We start from the raw sequence: 18,386 nt of genomic DNA, 5'->3' as shown, positions 1-18,386 counted from the left end.
AATCACCCAGACAACACTGCACATGCTGGTACTGCTATCCTAATAAAAAACACAATAAAGCACCATGAAATGCCAAAATATGCTGAAAATTTTCTACAAGCCACAACTGTCAACGTCTGCATGGACTCATATAATCTAAAAGTTGCCGCCGTCTACTGTCCACCACGACACAACATAAAAAAGGAACATTTCAGTGATTTTTTCGATACACTAGGATCCAAATTTATTGCGGGCGGTGATTACAATAGCAAACACATTTTATGGGGGTCTAGGCTTACAACAACCAAAGGTAGAGAATTGGCATCAGTGATTCAAGAGAAGCATTACGCATACCTGTCAACAGGAACTCCAACTTACTGGCCAACTGATCCTGCTAAGACTCCTGACTTACTTGACTTTTTTGTGACAAATGGGTTACCAGCTCCTTACTTAGACGTAATACCAAGCTATGATCTTTCTTCTGACCACTCTCCTATAATAGCTTCAATAGGAACAGCAGCGTTACATAGAAAAACTCCCACAAGACTACATAATAAGAAAACCAAATGGGAAGAATATCGTACCAGAATTGAAGAAAAAGTAAAACTCGACATCAGACTAAAGGAGCCCAATGAAGTCGAAGGGGCGATCACAACTTTTAATGACCTCCTAATAGAATCAGTACAACAAGCCACTCCTCGTCCCACCATCCAAAAGAAAGACATTTCTGTACCTAAAGAAGTGAAGGAACTCATAGCTCTAAAACGAAAAGCAAGAGCTAGATTACAACGCACGCAAGCACCTGTTGACAGAACAGTGTACAACCGAGCCAGTAGTCGACTAAAAGCAAAAATTAAAGAACTGCGTGAAAGTTCATTTAATGAATATTTGAAGGGTCTTAACCGAAGTGATAACTCCATCTGGAAACCATGCAAATTCAAAAACAAGCCTCAAATGCAGAATTCTCCTGTACGTGACACCAGCAATCCTGCAGCTATATGGGCAAGAAGCGATAAAGAAAAGGCTTCACTATTTGGTGCATACTTATCCAATGTATTCACACCAAACTGTGATGTAGTTGATGACGAAATAGCTAGACATCTCTCAAATATCCCAAACAACATACCCGCAACCAAACAACTTTCTGTAAAGGAAGTTCAAAATGAACTTAACTTCCTAAATCCAAGAAAATCTCCAGGGATCGATAAAATAACCTCCAAAATGTTAAAAGAACTGCCACGCAGAGGAGTCATACTCATGATGTACATTTTCAATGCTATCCTGAGACTAAACTACTGGCCGACGCAACTCAAAACAGCAGAAATAATTTTAATACTGAAGGCAGGCAAAAACCCAAACGAAGTTTCATCTTATCGGCCAATCAGCTTATTGCCAGTTATGTCAAAACTACTAGAAAGACTCATACTTCAAAGAATAAATAAGGAAGTACTCCCTGAGGTTTGGATTCCATCACACCAATTTGGTTTTCGACAAGGCCACTCAACAGTTCAGCAAATACACAGAATAACACATTCAATAAATTTAGCAATAGAACAAAAACAATACTGTCCCTCAGTATTCTTGGATGTTAGCCAAGCCTTTGACAAGGTTTGGCATGATGGACTTTTATACAAAATATCTAAAATCTTTCCACTATCCTTCTATCGACTGCTCGCATCATATCTTCACGACAGACAGTTTCTTGTAAAAGTGAATGATGAATATTCGCAAAAATTCCCAATCAAGGCCGGAGTTCCGCAAGGCAGTGTCCTGGGTCCCATTCTATATGTATTATTCACATCAGATATTATTACGTCTCCACACACTGTCATAGGAACCTTTGCGGATGACACCGTCATCTTAGCAATTCACCAAGATCCAGTAGAAGCTTGCAACATCCTACAAAATGACTTAGCAAACCTAGAAAATTGGGTAAAAAAATGGAAAATTAAGATAAATGAGGCTAAATCCGTACATGTCAACTTTACTACAAGAAAAGATCAGTGTCCATCACTATACATAAATAACAAAATTATTGCTAAAAACAACTCTTCCAAATACCTCGGCATACATCTAGACTCTAAACTTACTTGGAAAGTGCACATAACAAAGAAGAGAAAACAAATAGACATGAAAGTCAAAGAACTCTACTGGTTGATAGGTAGAAAATCAAAACTAAGTTTGGAAAATAAACTGCTGTTATACAACACCATAATCAAACCAATATGGATGTATGGTATCGAAGTCTGGGGATGTGCAAGCAAATCTAATATTGCTATCATCCAAAGGAGCCAGTCAAAAATACTACGCATGATCACAGATGCACCTTGGTTCGTGTCGAATTTAACATTACATGAAGACCTGAAGGTTCCATTCATCACAGATGTCATTAAAGATAGGTACAACAAACACCACGAGAAAATGGAAACACACCCCAACGCAGTATTACAGCCGCTAGTACAAGCTCCAATTGCCAGAAGGTTGAAGAGATTATGGCCAGCTGACATGAAGACTATCTAGGACTCCTTCATTGGAGGGAGTCCCTTCACGCCAATGAGGGGCCCAGCTCCCAAGCCAACACTTTAACTTATAGGATGCCAATGTATTCTGATTGTTAAATAAAGCATAACAAAAAAAAAAAAAAAAAAAAAAAAAAAAAAAAAAAAAAAAAAAAAAATTAGTCTTGCAAACAGACATGTTGAATACTTTATGTGTTCATCAATAGGTATATCGTATGATTCCCATTTGTGTATTTCGATTTTACAGTAGAAACAGCAAACTACATCAGCAACCCCTGTATGGTAGAACCCAGCTTTGCTTAACAACGCGGGGTCGACTAGACCTCTCCAATATTGAAATGATAGTAAACGATTCTCAAACGAACGCATACTACCAAAGTTACCATCGTCAAGACACATGTTTGACTAAAAAAGTTATACGGGAATATAATTTATATAATGTAAAATTAGAATGGAGGGGGGTATAAGCCCATATATTTTTAAACTCACCACATAATAACACTAATTACGCTATAAAACAGAAAAAGTTAATAATATTAATAAAGAGTAAAAACCAACAATAAAATATAAAACCTTGACCGCTTATTTAACCTTTTATTATCTAACTATCCGTAACCGGATATTCACCTTTGTCGTCTACCTACCAACCTCCCGTATTACCAAAAAAGTAAAAAACCAACAATAAGAGATAAAACCAATAAAACTTTGACCGCTTTTTTAACTTTTTGTTACCTAACTACCCGTGACCGGATATTCACCTTTCTTCACTATCTACCTACCCACCTCCCACCCTCATTGTTTGGTCTGGTAGTGGAGAGTGGTACCTGCCACAGAAATCGAAAATAGTTACACTCAAGAGTTTGAGAGGTATAGTGATCTGTCCGTGACCGGATAATCATTTTTTGTCCACCTACCCAACTTCCACCCTTATTAGTCTGGTGGTGGAGGTGCTACCTGTGATAGAAATCGAAAATAGTCGCACAGAAGAGTACGAGAGGTGTACTGATTACGGGAATCTATTCTCCATCAAACATGTTAGTAAATGTTAATAGTGACGTATGTGATTCTAGCACGGACTGGGTGGTAAGTAGCGGCACTATTGATCCCGGCCCATGCGATTCTACAACAAACCTGCTGCGATCTGCATGGAGTCTCTCAACAATCCCGGAGGACTCTTCTTCAAAGGATGACGGGGTGGAGGATGAAATAGATGAAGAAAATAACGTTGATGATAATATGGTTATAGAAAACGGGCGCGTGTGTGAGATAGAAGAAATCTGTTGGGAACCTATGATTGTACCACCCGATCTTGTCGATGTAATCATAGAACTTTAAGTAAATGTTGGAATTAATTTTTATAATAATTTGTAACATGTTAAATTATAATTTACTTTGTATACTTATATACCATCTGAAAATGTAATTGATAATAAATTATTTACAAACTTATTTCCACCCTTTTGTTACAACCTGCAAACCACAATTTTTACTGTTTTTTCATTTAAAACTAGATTTAATAGAACTTTAAATAAATGTTTAAATTAAATGTTATACTGCAACCTGCTAAGTTATATTTTACTACCCAAACATAAAATTAATACTAAACTGTTTGATAATAAAAAGCTTATTTTTTACTCTTTATGTTGAAAGCGGTTAAGATGGATACCAAATTACAATTTTTTGCTTTTTATTTAAAACTACTTTTAAAGCGATCGAATTATGGTGTAAATGACGATATAAGTCTTACTAAGATGGAGAGAAGAAATTTTATAAAAATTAGACTGGACGAACTATAGAACTTGGTTCACAAAAAGTTGATTCAAAATGATAATAAAGTTATGCTAGAATAATTATGAACTTGATAGGTATAAAAGCTTGATTTAAAATAATATTTTAACTTTTTTTAAAGTAAATTTGTTTCTTACCCCCTTTAACATAAATATTATTTTATAAAAATTAAATACTTCTCTAAGTTTAAAGTAAGAAAAACTCATGTATATTGTTAAATACGTTTTTATTAGAAAATAAACAAATAAACATAAATATAAAATTTAATATATACACTTAAAAAATAATTAATACTAACTAAAAATAAACATAAATACAAACTATGATTCAATATATACACTTTTAAAAATCATGCATACTAACTATACAGGGTTGCAGGGGGCCACCTACGGGGTAAAATCTGTAACAAAGAAATAACAACATTATAGAAAACAGTATAAGACACTATAAACACTATAGAAGAACAAATTAAAATTCTGTAATATATGATTTGTAAAAATCCGTAAAAAACTGTTTTGTTATGCTCGTAAAAAGTAAAAGTTAGATACGTAAAAAGTTGTATTAATATACAAATAGCATTAATAGAAGAACGAAATAAAATTCCGTAATAGAGAATTTGTAAAAATTCGTGAAAAACTGTTTTATTATGCTCGTAAAAAGTAAAAGTTAGATTAGATAAAAAAATGTATAAAAACTCACACAATATATACCGCTTTATGCACCCTCATCCGTCATTCCGCATCTCCGGATATCACCAGCGGCATTTTTGCTGAATAAGTCTGTAACAAACGAAAAACATAATCAGTATTGTAATTGTCATTATTTTAGTAAGTAATTTTAACAAGTTGGTAAAAAAATAATTACTTAAGTTAATAATTAATAAATAGTTAGTAATTTTACCAATTTTGGTGAAATTGGTAAAAAACAAAAAATTACCTACTAAAATCACTAGCTAGTTGTGTCTGAGTTTAGCGAACCGACTATAAAATTGTTATGATATATTATAATCAAAAATTCTTACCTCGAGAATCTGATTTTACAGCATTCGCTAGGAGAGTTTTTGTGTTGTTAAGATCAACGATTAGGCGAGTTTTTTCCAAATGAAATGCCTCCATCATTTTCTTAGCATACGAAAATATATTCTGGACAGCTTCCTCAAGTAAATCGCTATCCTTGGTATTTTCGTCCAACCTATTCTTGAGGCGGTCCCGATGGCGTTCTAGAGCCGCCACTAACCCTCCTTTGAAATCATCACAAAACGCGATGTGGTGGGCTTCATCGCTATTTGTGATTTGTAGAACATCCGCCACTACAGTATTGAGTGACGGCTGTGACTCCGAGATTATTTTTTTTTCTAAAACTTTTACCTCTGTCATGGGTTTCTCAATTTCTTCCCATTTATAATCAGCGATATTTAATATTTCATCCTCGACAGAGGGTTTGGAGTAAGTTAGCACAGGTGTACCGTCTTCGGGCTCGGAGATATCCTCGATAACAGGTACGTAGTCACTTGAAGTGCTTGGAGGAGCGTGCACCTCCACTGCTACAGTAATAGTTTGGGGTGTCACCACCGCTTTATTTTTCTTAACTTTTAAAATTAAGCGCTCCCTTTCTATAGTTTTTGGGGTTAGTGTTTCACACCCCACATATATGATACTGTCTTCTGACGACGCTCTCTTCTCTCTCCCACTCACTTCCGGCACCGCTGGAGGGATGACCGACGGAACGACATCAAACAATTCACACCGTTTTTTTTTTCTCGGTACCGGCGACTCTTCACAAATTACACGCTTTGCGGCGATTACACACTTTTCATGACAATCTAAATCCATTTCAGGATCGGAAGCGGTTGAAAAACAAGACTTAAATAATTGAGCGAACATCTTAAACTGAAATTTATAAGAGAACTCAACCCAACGAAGTGGTAGGGTAGATTCTTAAACCCGTCCTGAAACCAGTTCTGAAACAAAGAAAGGTGGATGCCCTCCTGAAACCAGAAAGATCTTATCGGTTGGAGTACAAAGCTATCGTTATTTTTTAGAAAAAATCACGCAACCGGGATAAAGCGGTAAAAACTGTTTTTTATCCTACTTACACATTCCAACCACTCTAATGAAAGGTCTTGACGTCTAGAGTGTAAAGCTATCATTATTTTTTAGAAAAAATCACGCATAACGCGATAAAGCGGTAAAACCTGTTTTTTCATCCTACCACCACCTTCCAACCACTCTAATGAAAGGTTTTGATGTCTAGAATGTGAAGCTATCATTATTTTTAGAAAAAATCACACATATCGCGATAAAGCGGTAAAAACTGTTTTATCCTACCTCATAGTCAGGAATACTAATCTGTTATTACTTGAAAATAACGAGGATAAAAAAATATTTCCAGTTCAAAACCGGTATTACCAGTTTAAAACTGGTATTTCCAGTTCAAAACCGGTATTCGAAAACCGGTTTATATTTATACATCACACTTCTTTCGTCGTTGTTTATTTTGCGTCATACGTTCACCAAGCTTGCTAGAGTGCAAAACTATCATTATTTTTATATAAAAAACACACATAGCGAGAAAAGCGGTAAAAACTGTTTTTTTCATCCTACTTCCACACCCCAACCACTCTAATAAAAGGTCTTAACGTCTAGAAAGCAAAGCTAATATTATTTTTTAGAAAAAATGACTCATAGCGCAATATAGCGGTAAAAACTGTTTTTTTCATCCTACCTCCACATCCCAACCACTCTAATAAAAGGTCTTGACGTCTAGAGCGCGAAGCTATCATTAATTTTTTAAAAATCCTCCGTACGGTGTTAAAGCGGTAAAAACTGTTTTTTCATCCTACCTCCACATTCCATCCACTCTAATGAGGTCTTAATGTCGGGAATACTAATCTGTTATTACTTGAAAATAACGAGGATAAATATTTCCAGTTTAAAACCGGTAATGTGTATTATTTTTTATTTCAGTAATAAATAATTGAAATATTTTTATACATCTTTCTCTTTCAAGTAAAATGGTTGTGTCGTAGTTTTAAATGGTTCGACGGTCTAAGCAAAAACAGGTTTCGTAGGTTTTAATCTGATACAGTCGAACCCGCTTGTCGAAATAACCTTCATGCCAAGCAAAAGTATTCTTATAACCGGGGTATTCTAATAACCGATCATTGGTGACTAGTAGAAACGTTTTGGGTCCTCACATTTCTATCCCTTTAACCAGCATTCTAATAAGCGGGTACGACTGTATTTAAGGAGGAGGTATGGTTTGAAATAAACTTTTCAAGCATATATTTGTGATTTTTTTGAAACTATGGTGCAATTGTTTTATTTTTAAATTAAATAAGCATATTGAGTATAATTTAAAGAATATTCAAAAAAATTTCAAGGAAAAATAAACCAACGGTGGTAAATTTTTACAGACATCTCAAAAACATGGATTTTGTGGTGGACGTCAGAACTCACAACTGGATTATGCCAACCAAACAATTCAAAAAGATCTTATTAGCTTATGAGTTTCTCGAGGTAACGTTGTCGAGTTTTTATTTTTAATGATTTCAGAGTTCTTGGTATCACTCGGAAGTCAAACAAACGAAATTTTTTTGTATTAAAAGGGTGAAAATCATCATATTTATTATTGCTTAACACCAAATAAGCATAAAAATAAATATATCTCGACAGCGTTACCTCACGAAATGTGTAAAAAAAATCTATGCTAAATTTAAACAGAATAGCGTCAAATGTATAGCTGTTCAGGTAATACTCAATTTGAGGGAGAATATTTATCAAACATTTGATTATCCTGGTATTTAGTTATTTGTGATATTTTCTACTTTTAAATGTGATTATTAGACATGTTAAACATTTTATGTGTAATAAATTTTATAAATAAAAGACTTTTATGTTTTAATATTTATTTAAATCTGTTATTGTATACATACATTCTAAGATTTAAACTTAAAAAATCGGGGATATTACTTTTAAAGTTTTTTCAATTCCTTTTTTTTAAACCTTATTGTATCTATTACAAACATTTCCCAGTACCTTTGTCGTGCTTGATGATAGGTGTATTTCCAAACTCGTAGAACATGTGTTTTGTTGAGATGTTCATTAAAAGTTACTCTTTTCCCAGTTTGTGTAGACATCTTTTAGTACTTCTGGATACACATACACTAATTCCAAGATATTACTTAAATCTTCAAAGCATATGTGGGTGCTTGCGTCAACACTTCTTAACACGTTTTCATAAAAATTACCTGTGCTGTTTCGTAATCGTGGATATAGGCTCTTCAAATATTCAGTGAAATTTCCTTGTTTTAAATGGTTAATATGATGTTGTATAAGCGGTAACACTTCCCATAATTTGCAAATGCTTTCATACCCCAAATATATGTAGGAGTTAGTTTGAGATATTTTTATTACTTTAGCTTCCTGCACCTTTTCAAATTCTACACTATAGTTTTTTCTGTCTATAGACACACTATCCCCCACTGTGTACAGATAATTTGTAATTACTCCTTGGTAGTATAATAAATCTTTCCAATCTTCTTCCGTGAATACTACCCTTTGCCCTTGATTACCACATAGAGTTATCACTGGTATACACTCCGCACTATACTTTAACCCAATAGATACAAATTTACATTTTGATCTATTTAACTGAAAGCTTCTTTCTGCTATTATTACATCTTTTTTATTCTCCACACCATATTTGTGAACGGGTGTGTTACCACTAAAGTTATATTGAGACATGTTTACTCACTCGATACACGGGTTAGCTAACCTTTGATTCTCTACGTCTAGTTAATAAGTAGAAGGTGTCTCAAAGTGGGGGTATCTGTGGGTAGGAGGTATCTGTGAGTGGGGTGGGAGGTATTTGTGGGTAGGAGGTATCTGTGAGTGGGGGACAAGCTAGACTACTTCTCCCAGAACAAGAAAATAATGATGGGTCTGAATTTCATGTAAATAATTTTGAAATTGATTTATTATAATATCGTAGTGGGGTGCTAACCATATGTTGGTGGGGGTTTTAGTTTATAACACGTTGTAGAGATATGTTATACAGTCGTTCTTCAGCTTCACTGCTAGTAACTAGTATTTACAATGTGGATGTGTTACGTTACCGAAATCGAAGTTATGGATTTAAAGAGTGGAGTTGAAAGTTTACACCAACTTTTTTCCAATTTGGAATTTGATGCTTCTCATGAAGCCATTTATGGTGCAGTACGTCCATCACCTTATTCTTCAGAATATTGTACAGAATTAGCTAGAAAATATGAAAAAGGTGTTGAAATTTGTGACTTGTATCTTAAAAACCAAATCTGCTTATATGGATTTGTATCGTTACTAAAAGTTGTAGAATTGGATGGTTATTTAATTCGAATAAAAAAATTTCTCCCATCTGTTTTATACGGGAAAGAAGAAAATAACGAAGGTGATACTTGTAGTAATGAGGATATTGACGCAGACATTAATGATCCTGAAGATGGTTCAAGTAAATCATAAACGTAATAATATTATAATTAGATTTTATTGTACCAGCGATAGTAATTAATAAAAACATTTTTTGTACTAATAATTGTTTTATTTTAATGACGTGAACTCCCACCACATATTCTTAATAATGAAGCTATATAAATGAAACTACCTTGTTGGGTGTAGATGGTATAAATGTATTAAATAAAATTAAAGTTGTTACTAATTCTTGTTACCTTTACCGGGAGACTTTTTTATCTTACCAACCCTTTATTCCCCAACAGCCGTTGACTTCTTGACCGGTCGTTGAGTTCTTAACTGCTGACGTGGTCAGTGGTAGGGGGTATACAAAATGGTGGGAGGTATAAAGTGGTGGGGTATAAAGTGGTAGGGGGTATACAAAATGGTGGGAGGTATAAAGTGGTGGGGGTATAAAGTTGTGGGGGGTATAAAGTGGTGGGGGTATAAAGTGGTGGGGGTACAAAATGGCGGAATGAGAGTTCTGGCCGCACAACCCCCACCCCTTTTTGTACCCTCACTCCTACCCTGTATACCCCCCACCTTTGTATAATTAGGGGTGGGGGTATACAGGGTAGGAGTGGGGGGTACAAAAAGGGGTGGGGGTTGTGCGGCCAGAACTCTCATTTGCCCACTACTTTGGTCGCATCTTTCTACCATGTCACCAACAGTGAATGTATCCACTCTCCTGGTACGTTTGGCTATTGAGTACGTATTGGAATGCCCAGGTATACGTACATTGCTAGATGATGCCACAGGAACTTCTGTAGGCGGAGGCATCAGCAATGCATTGTCGTCTGCGCCGTTGTCTTGCAGTACAATTATTGTTATGGGAGCAATTGTAAATACATTCTGTTTCATGCTACAAACTCTGGTCGAAAGTAACCCATTACAAGAATTTTAAGAATTGCAAATGAGCACAGCAATATTTTAGGGTATTTCAAATATCTACAACCTTTAAGAAATCAGTTGAAGTTCTGAGTATGATTTTCTAATAAGTTAACTTTCCAAATTAATTTTGTTTAATTCTAAAATTTCTAAATTTTGGTTTGTTTGTTTTAACGCAACTTGTGTTTTGTACAGTTTGATGTTATAAATGGTATATCAGTAAATAAATAAATAAATAAATAAATAGGTACATGTATACAATTTATTGTTGATCTAAAATTGATTATATTTTTACAATAATGTTATACATATCAATTTTTTTAATAATGAAACAAGTTAAGTTACATTATAAATTATTTAACCCTTTCCCTGTCCTGTGCATTACATGTGATACACGGGGATTATTTTTGAAACGTCTGTGCATTATATGTGATGCTCAGGGAATAGTATATTTATAATGAAATATTTCTTCAAAGCGCATGAGATATATTCATTCGGCACTGCTAATCGTGTCATTTAAAAGTATATTTACGACCAAGTATATGATATTGGCTGTACAGGTTAAGTTTGAGAGAGGAAACTCGATCTCCATATTACCTCATGAAATCAAAAGTATTTATAATTTGTGCTGATATTTTATACTACTATTTAAAAGAAAGTAAAAAACGATTTCTAGATTATTTATTAGTTAAAAAAATGTATAAAAATTCCAAATTTTGCGACACAAAGAAATCTTAAATATATTTCGTAAGACTAAAAAATAAAAAGCAAAAATTCAAATTATTTTTCGTGATTTTCATTGAAACATGGTGGGCAGAATGGTTTCTCGCAAATCCTACACTCCGTAGATACTTGTTTTGCTTCTTTCAGGGCTCTTTTACGATTGTGTTCTAGATTTATTTTTTTATAACATCCATTACACCGCGTGCGTTGAAGTTTGTCATTTTCTTTGCGTGCAATGTTTGTTAGTTCATGAACTTTTCGAATGGGCTTTTCTATTTTCGGTAAAAATCTAGATGATGGGAAAACGCTATTTTTTGCAATTTTTTTGGAATTAGCCAAAAAAGGGGAAAAACGTGTTTTTTTCATGAATTTTGTTACGGAAAATGAAATAAGGACCAAAAATCCTTGAAAATCAACAAAATTCATGAAAAAATCGGAAATTACATAAAAAAGTCTTATAAAAATATAAAACTGCTTACAAAATAATATAATACACATTGAAATAAACGTAAATACCAGTATTTATACTATTAAACCATGGAAAAATAAAAAATATCCCAAAAAGAAATAATTTCTTCAAATTGCAAAACGAACTTCCGCGCAGATGCGTAATACAGTCGACTCTCGTTAATTCAAAACTCCAGGGGCTCTTAAAACATTACGAATTATTGAGTGTTTGAAATATCAAATGGTTCGAAATTTGTGAGAGAAAATAAATAAAACTTCGAATTATTAAGTGTTGATTATTTATTAACTGCTACATCTTCTATAACGATGAAAAAAGTTTAGAGGTACATTCGTGTACATACATACATGTATGTATTCCTAATGTGAATTAATCAATCTTTGGAAAGAACTGTATTATACTGGTTTGCTTCAAGGCACATTGCTGCTGCTCAGCCTGTCAATAATTTTTTTTAAGAGAAAAAGTGCCTGAAATGCTGTCTCATCACTTTCGTTTTGTAGGCAGAAGGTTTGTAAGGTATCAAATGAGGATCTTGCTGTCTTAACTGACACCTCTGCCAAAGGTTCTGATGTATCGTACTCATCTTCATAGTTACTTTTTCCATTCGTATCTGTCGCAGATAAAATTTCGCCATCGGTTAGTGAAACTGAGACAGCAACATTTTCATCCACTTGAACAAAGTCAGAAAAACTCACACCGCTGATGTCAACTAATGGTTTTATTGCTGGTTCTTCATCATCCATAAGTAATGGAAGATCTTCTTGATCTTCTTTTAAAAACCCGGATTTTTTGAAGCAGTTGAGAATAGTTATGAGTGTTAACACCTCTCCATGCTTTGTCAATCAGTAAAATAACTGTCAGAACCGTGATATTTGCAGTTAGCTGCTTGTGACAATCTCTGTAACTTTGAATTGTCGAGTGTTGGACGCTGATGAGTTCGAATTAACGCGTCGTTTTGTTTGTAGCAATGATATTTTTCATTCGAATTACCAAGTGTATAAAAATGTATTGATTTATTTCGAAATATAAAGAGATTTTGTAGGGAATTCGTTATAATTTTGAATTATAGAGAGATTCGAATTATCGCAGGTTTGAATTAACGCGAGTCGACTGTAGTTGGAATTTGACATACATGCACAATGTTGCCACGTTGTAAATTGCTTTTGATATGATAATATATAGTATTTATGATAAACTTACCCTTAATCGGCTGGTGGATACAGCTCTGCGGCAGCCATGAAAAAGTGATGCAATCTTTCGGACTGACTTGGAAATTTGCGTTTAAAGTAAAATTCGGCAAGGTAACCTACGAAGTGGCTTCGTCGTACACCATACTTGGGAACGGAGGATCGAACTTCCCTCCAAAGCCGTTCAATGATTCCACCGACATTGTATTTTCGCTTGCCGAATTTTGCTTCATCCATCTCAATGAGTGTTTCATTGCGAAACTCACGAAGACCTCATGTGAAAAAGAGTACCAATCGGTAACAGTTTGTTGAGCAATTTTCAAGTTACCCCGAATAAATTCATACCTAGGAGATTTTATCCATAACAAAATCGACACCAAGATAAAAACTTTCTCCATCGGCAATTTAGCTGACTCAAAATAAGCCCCCTTCCTTGCCGATACAGTAAAGCCACAACGCTTTTTCGCCTGTTTATGCTTGGAGACCATTTTGCCACATCTAAATTTTCCTTCCGTATTCACTTTTAATATGCTGCCACAACCACCACATTTCCTAGTCTTTTTTAGTACCCCGTGTGAATATAAGAAGTCGAGAATATTCTCCCTATCCGTTGCCATAACACTAGTATCCAGGAACGTTATTTCACACGCGGTACACGACGCCATTTTCTAGGCTTCACTTGGAATAACTAAGCACGACCGAGACAACTGCAACCTGTGAAAGTTGAGTCAGAAAGAACTTAGAAGGATGAAGACCCAACCCTTCGGTCTTAACTTTCGGACATTTCCGGTAAAATAAGGGATTATTAGGATGTTGCCAAGTTTAAATGTTCTTAGAAAGATTATTAGACCATAGTCGTCTTTAGACATTACTTTTCGTAATTATCAAAAACCACATACTTTAGTGAGATATTAAACTGAATTTAAATGGTAAAATAAACACATGTGACAGTTGTCACATTGTTGCCAATTTCGGAGGACTTCATTGGCGTTATTATCTAGCCAAAGCAAATAACTCTTAACATAATCTAATAAAACACCAATCTTTAAAAAAATGATCTAAGCTAATATACGATGAATTAAGAAATAAAAATCATAAATATACGATGAAGTACCAAATAAAACAATGCACCTAATCAATTAGACGGCAACGTGGCCAACAGGAAACGGAAACTGGAAATTTGTCAGTTATATTTATATTCTTAAAAAAATCTGTAAGAACCAATATTTATTTAAAATGCGGCATCATTGTTGGAATAATGACATGACCTTAAACACAGAACTACAAATAAAGATCGAGATGGACGATATATTTGAAAATTAATGCCAAAATAGAACATTTTGAAATGAGAAATGAGGTAAGGATGGATCGACATTTGATATTAATATTCTCTTAGCTGGAGAAATTAGTCTTCTTATACTCAGCTCAACGGAATTTACAGTTATTGTGGTTACTCCAATATAAGCTGATCTACAAGCTCGGTTCTTGATAAGTAGATACACACTCGATTGTTTGAGATTTTCGATGCAAAACAAACATTTTTGGGACTAACGATGTTTCCGATTGCTTTAACGTAGTCTAGTAGCACAATATTAGGATGAGAATCGATGATAACTGCTTGCTCTCTTTTTGGATTAACAGGTTTTGGTTTTGCTTTAGCTGCGGCAAGATAAGAAGCTGTAGGTGTATTGTTTTCTTCGTTGTTTGTTGACATTGTGGATTTTGTTACAGTTGAAGTAGTTTGCTCAATTTTGTTGCCCTTGTAGTCATAAGCAACATATTCAGGATTATTCATGATTATTGTAATTATTGACCAGTATCCAGATACCAACAGCACACCATGGCGTATTACTGGTTGCTTATAAAATTGTCGTTAAGCGAGAGGTGATTTAAAAGGTATTAATGTTTCACTAATGATCACAAAAAAGTTCAGAGCTAAACAAAATAAACAGTTCGATGCAACAATTGTAGTCAAATTTTAAATAATATCTACCTTTCGCCTACTCGCAGACGGCAGTAAATATCAGCTTCCAATTGCACTACACCTTTATGTTTAAATGTCCAAAAATTAGTCAATTTACAATCCAAATATCCACTTTAAAACTAAAATAACGATTCACAGAGTACAGAACGACCTTCACACGTTCAGGTACAAGCGATCAATCCCCTAAAGCAATTATTATATACTGTACGAAGTGTAGGTTTACTTAAATAAGATTGAATACGAACATCTTTGATACAATCACTATAATCTAATTTACCTTCGTTGAATAAGTTGAAAAAGAGTGTAGTTAATTCATCTGAAGAATATAATTGAGAATTACTTATTTTTTGATATATAAACTCACGTTTGAAAGTGGTGAACATTTTTGCTAATTCAAAGCTACTACACCAAATACGTTTTAAATCATTTTGCAAATAATGGAGATAACTAGCTGGAGATTTTATTATTTGAGCTGTACACATAACACTTAGATTATTTTTGTAAATATTATCAGTTTTATTTTGTACCGAATCATGTGCTGTCAAATTTAGTTTAAGTTTACTTAAGTTAGTTTCAAATTCTATAAGTTTTTTATTAGTAGTTACCATAGTTGTTATCAATAATAAGTGTAAATGATTTCCCCTATTAGCCTTGTACTCCATAACACCGATAAGATCGCAATCTTTATAATGTTCAATAATATAGCGTACAATGCGATCAAAAACGCATTTGGAAATATTTTCATATTTTTCACTACATAAATTATTTATAGTAAATACTAAACAAATCATTCTTTTGCATGTCCATTCTCTAGCTAAATTAATACACTCTGTTTCACTATCTGCACGAATATTACCACAATCTACTAACCAATGTCCATATCTATCAATTGTATTATTTTTTACAAAAAATTCAAAAATGCTTGTGCCTTCTTGATCTACTATTAATATTTCTCTATTATTATTTTTATTATTTTCATATTCTGAAGTGAATTCGACGGTTAAGTTCGACATCTTACCACCTGGAATATTTAGAACAAGAGGCATTATTATCATTATGATCTAATTTACGTTTATATGCTAATTCTTTTTCATATTCGTTAGTTACATTTATACTTGGCACTCCATTTCTTAAACAACATAAGTAGTATAGCTATAGTGGTTCTGGGCCCAAAATATCGGGCCCAGAATTCCTAGGACTTTTCCATGTTAATTTTTGGACCCAGAATTCCTAGTACTTTTCAATGTAAAATATCGGGCCCAGAATTCCTAGGACTTTTCAATGCTTTTTCTCTCTAGGACATATCGTCGAGGTTCAGTGAGGCTCGGTGAGGCTCGTGGTGGGGGATTTGGTTTATTAGCAGAAACATAAGAATATTTCAGTTTAGTATTATTAAAAATTAAGTCTATGTGTAGCCCACCAAAAATGACAGACAAAAAGGTAGTGCAAGATAGAGTATTGGAATTGTGTAAAGTTTTTTCAGAATTATCAATACAAACATGGCAGCAGTATTTCAAAAAAGATACCCATGTATATAAACTATTAGCAATCGATTATGATGAAGCTGTAGAATTTTGTAATCGATTCCTTCAAGATCAAATTAATTTGAGTACTTTATATGATAAATTATGTTATTTGAGATTTATGTCATATTGTAATAACCTATGGCCTAGTTTCATTAATCATGAAAATTATAACTCAGTGCCAGTGGAAAATGATTACAGTTTTTTTAGTAGAGAAGAAGAAGGTGCAAAGAAAGATGGTAATGAATAATCATGTAATGAAAATTTAATGTAATTTTGTAAATAAAAAAAATCTAACATTTCTATTCTTTTATTTAATAAAATGTATACATGTTTTTATATTAATTCATTTTTATGTATCCAACTGTTGTGTGTGTCGGAAAATCCCAACCATTTTACAAATAATCTGTCACCTCTTCTTTGGAGAACTTTTTCGACGAGATATACATCAGGAAATTCAACTTTCTGGAGCTGTTCAGTATAAAATCCTCCTTTGATATCTTTGTGTTCAAAATCTTGAAGAAGGTAGGTGGTAGGATTTGTAAGTTGAACTTTGTTTATTGTAAAAATTTCTGTACTCCAGTTTGGTGTATAGTGTTTATCAAATACACCTCTATGTTTAGATATGCGAACGTGATCTCCTAATTTAAATTTGTTCTTCTTATGTGCTATTTTAATTCGATTGAATACTGTACGTAATAGATGTGGTTCATCTTGTTTAGTAACAGCAGCTGGTTTCATTTGAATCGTTGTATGTTTTGTATTATTATAATTATTTACAATATCATCTAAAATATTAATCCATTTGTAATGTCCTTGATAGTTAAATTCTTTCCATATATTTCTCTTTAAAGTTCTAATTACTCTTTCAACTATTGATGCCTTTTTTTCACTGTATGTACTGTAATGGTTAACCTTATATTTTTTAGTTACATTTCTGACATGTGGGTTATAAAATTCAGTACCCATATCAGTATGTAAATTTTTTGGATGCTGTTTTTTGAAAGTTTTTTCCAACATAATTGCAACGTTGTTGCCAGATTTATTTTTAAGCGGCCATGTCCAAACAAATTTTGAAAAACAATTAATTATCACTAAAATGTATTTATATCCATTATTTACATCTTGATATTTTTGCATATCAATGAGGTCTGCTTGAAATAAATCACTAATTGATTTTAAGATAACTTTACGACGTTTAAAATTAATTCGTGCTGTTTTATGTATTTCGTTTACTACCTTCCTTTTTGTATCATTCTGGTTAGAAGACATTGTTAGATAATTATATTAAGTTCACGTAATTCCTCGATAATCGAATTTATTTCGTTAGTATGACCAGTATGTCCTGCTTGTGTTGAAGCTATAAGCAATTCTAATCGTTTAACCAGCTCGTTTGGGTCATCAAAATATACATATTGTATTGGAGTATTAGTGGATTCCATTAACATACCCAATCCAAACATAGGCGCTATAATGTTTTTATATTTTTCGGATTTATTACCATCAATCTGCTTTGAAGGATGGTAGTGTCTTTTATGGGCATGAGTTTTAGATACTATGTCTTTATATACTTGTAGGTCTGTTTCTAAATAATTCTTTGGATTTTTCTTAAAGATAAGTTCAAATAATCCGGGAGTTCCTTTATATTGTTTATGTTTAAGTACTATATTGGAATTGTCAAAATGTATTTGTGAATCTCCTATAAAGAATTGTTTTTTATCATTAATCTATCTCACACCATATTTAGAATCAAATTCTTTATTATCAGATTGCATATTTTGTAAATATTTTCTAGGTAGTGCATGAAAATTTTCTAAATCAACATCATTCCTTTTTTCTTCGG

The 18,386-nt window shown here is 33.5% G+C and overlaps 1 protein-coding gene across 1 annotated transcript; it reads right to left on the bottom strand.

The window, feature by feature from the left end:
• Positions 1-4,547: 4,547 nt before the first annotated feature.
• Positions 4,548-7,139, bottom strand: LOC126892674 (uncharacterized). The gene is made up of 2 exons (XM_050662314.1): positions 5,308-7,139; positions 4,548-5,065 (listed from the first exon to the last, which is right to left on the bottom strand). The coding sequence occupies exons 1-2, from the start codon at positions 6,167-6,169 to the stop codon at positions 5,001-5,003; spliced, it is 927 nt and encodes a 308-aa protein (XP_050518271.1). The 5' UTR covers positions 6,170-7,139; the 3' UTR covers positions 4,548-5,000.
• Positions 7,140-18,386: the final 11,247 nt, after the last annotated feature.

Source organism: Diabrotica virgifera, chromosome 9, assembly GCF_917563875.1.
Source record: "Diabrotica virgifera virgifera chromosome 9, PGI_DIABVI_V3a".
Taxonomy (NCBI): domain Eukaryota; kingdom Metazoa; phylum Arthropoda; class Insecta; order Coleoptera; family Chrysomelidae; genus Diabrotica; species Diabrotica virgifera.
The sequence above is the reverse complement of the archived record's forward strand: the minus strand, read 5'-3'. Positions and strand labels throughout refer to the sequence as shown.

Excerpts from the sequence above, each read along its gene's own strand:
- LOC126892674 (XM_050662314.1), bottom strand. The coding sequence starts at position 6,169 with ATGTTCGCTCAATTATTTAAGTCTTGTTTTTCAACCGCTTCCGATCCT. Across the intron at positions 5,066-5,307 it reads TGTAAAATCAGATTCTCGAG|ACTTATTCAGCAAAAATGCC; the intron begins GTAAGAATTTTT and ends CGTTTGTTACAG.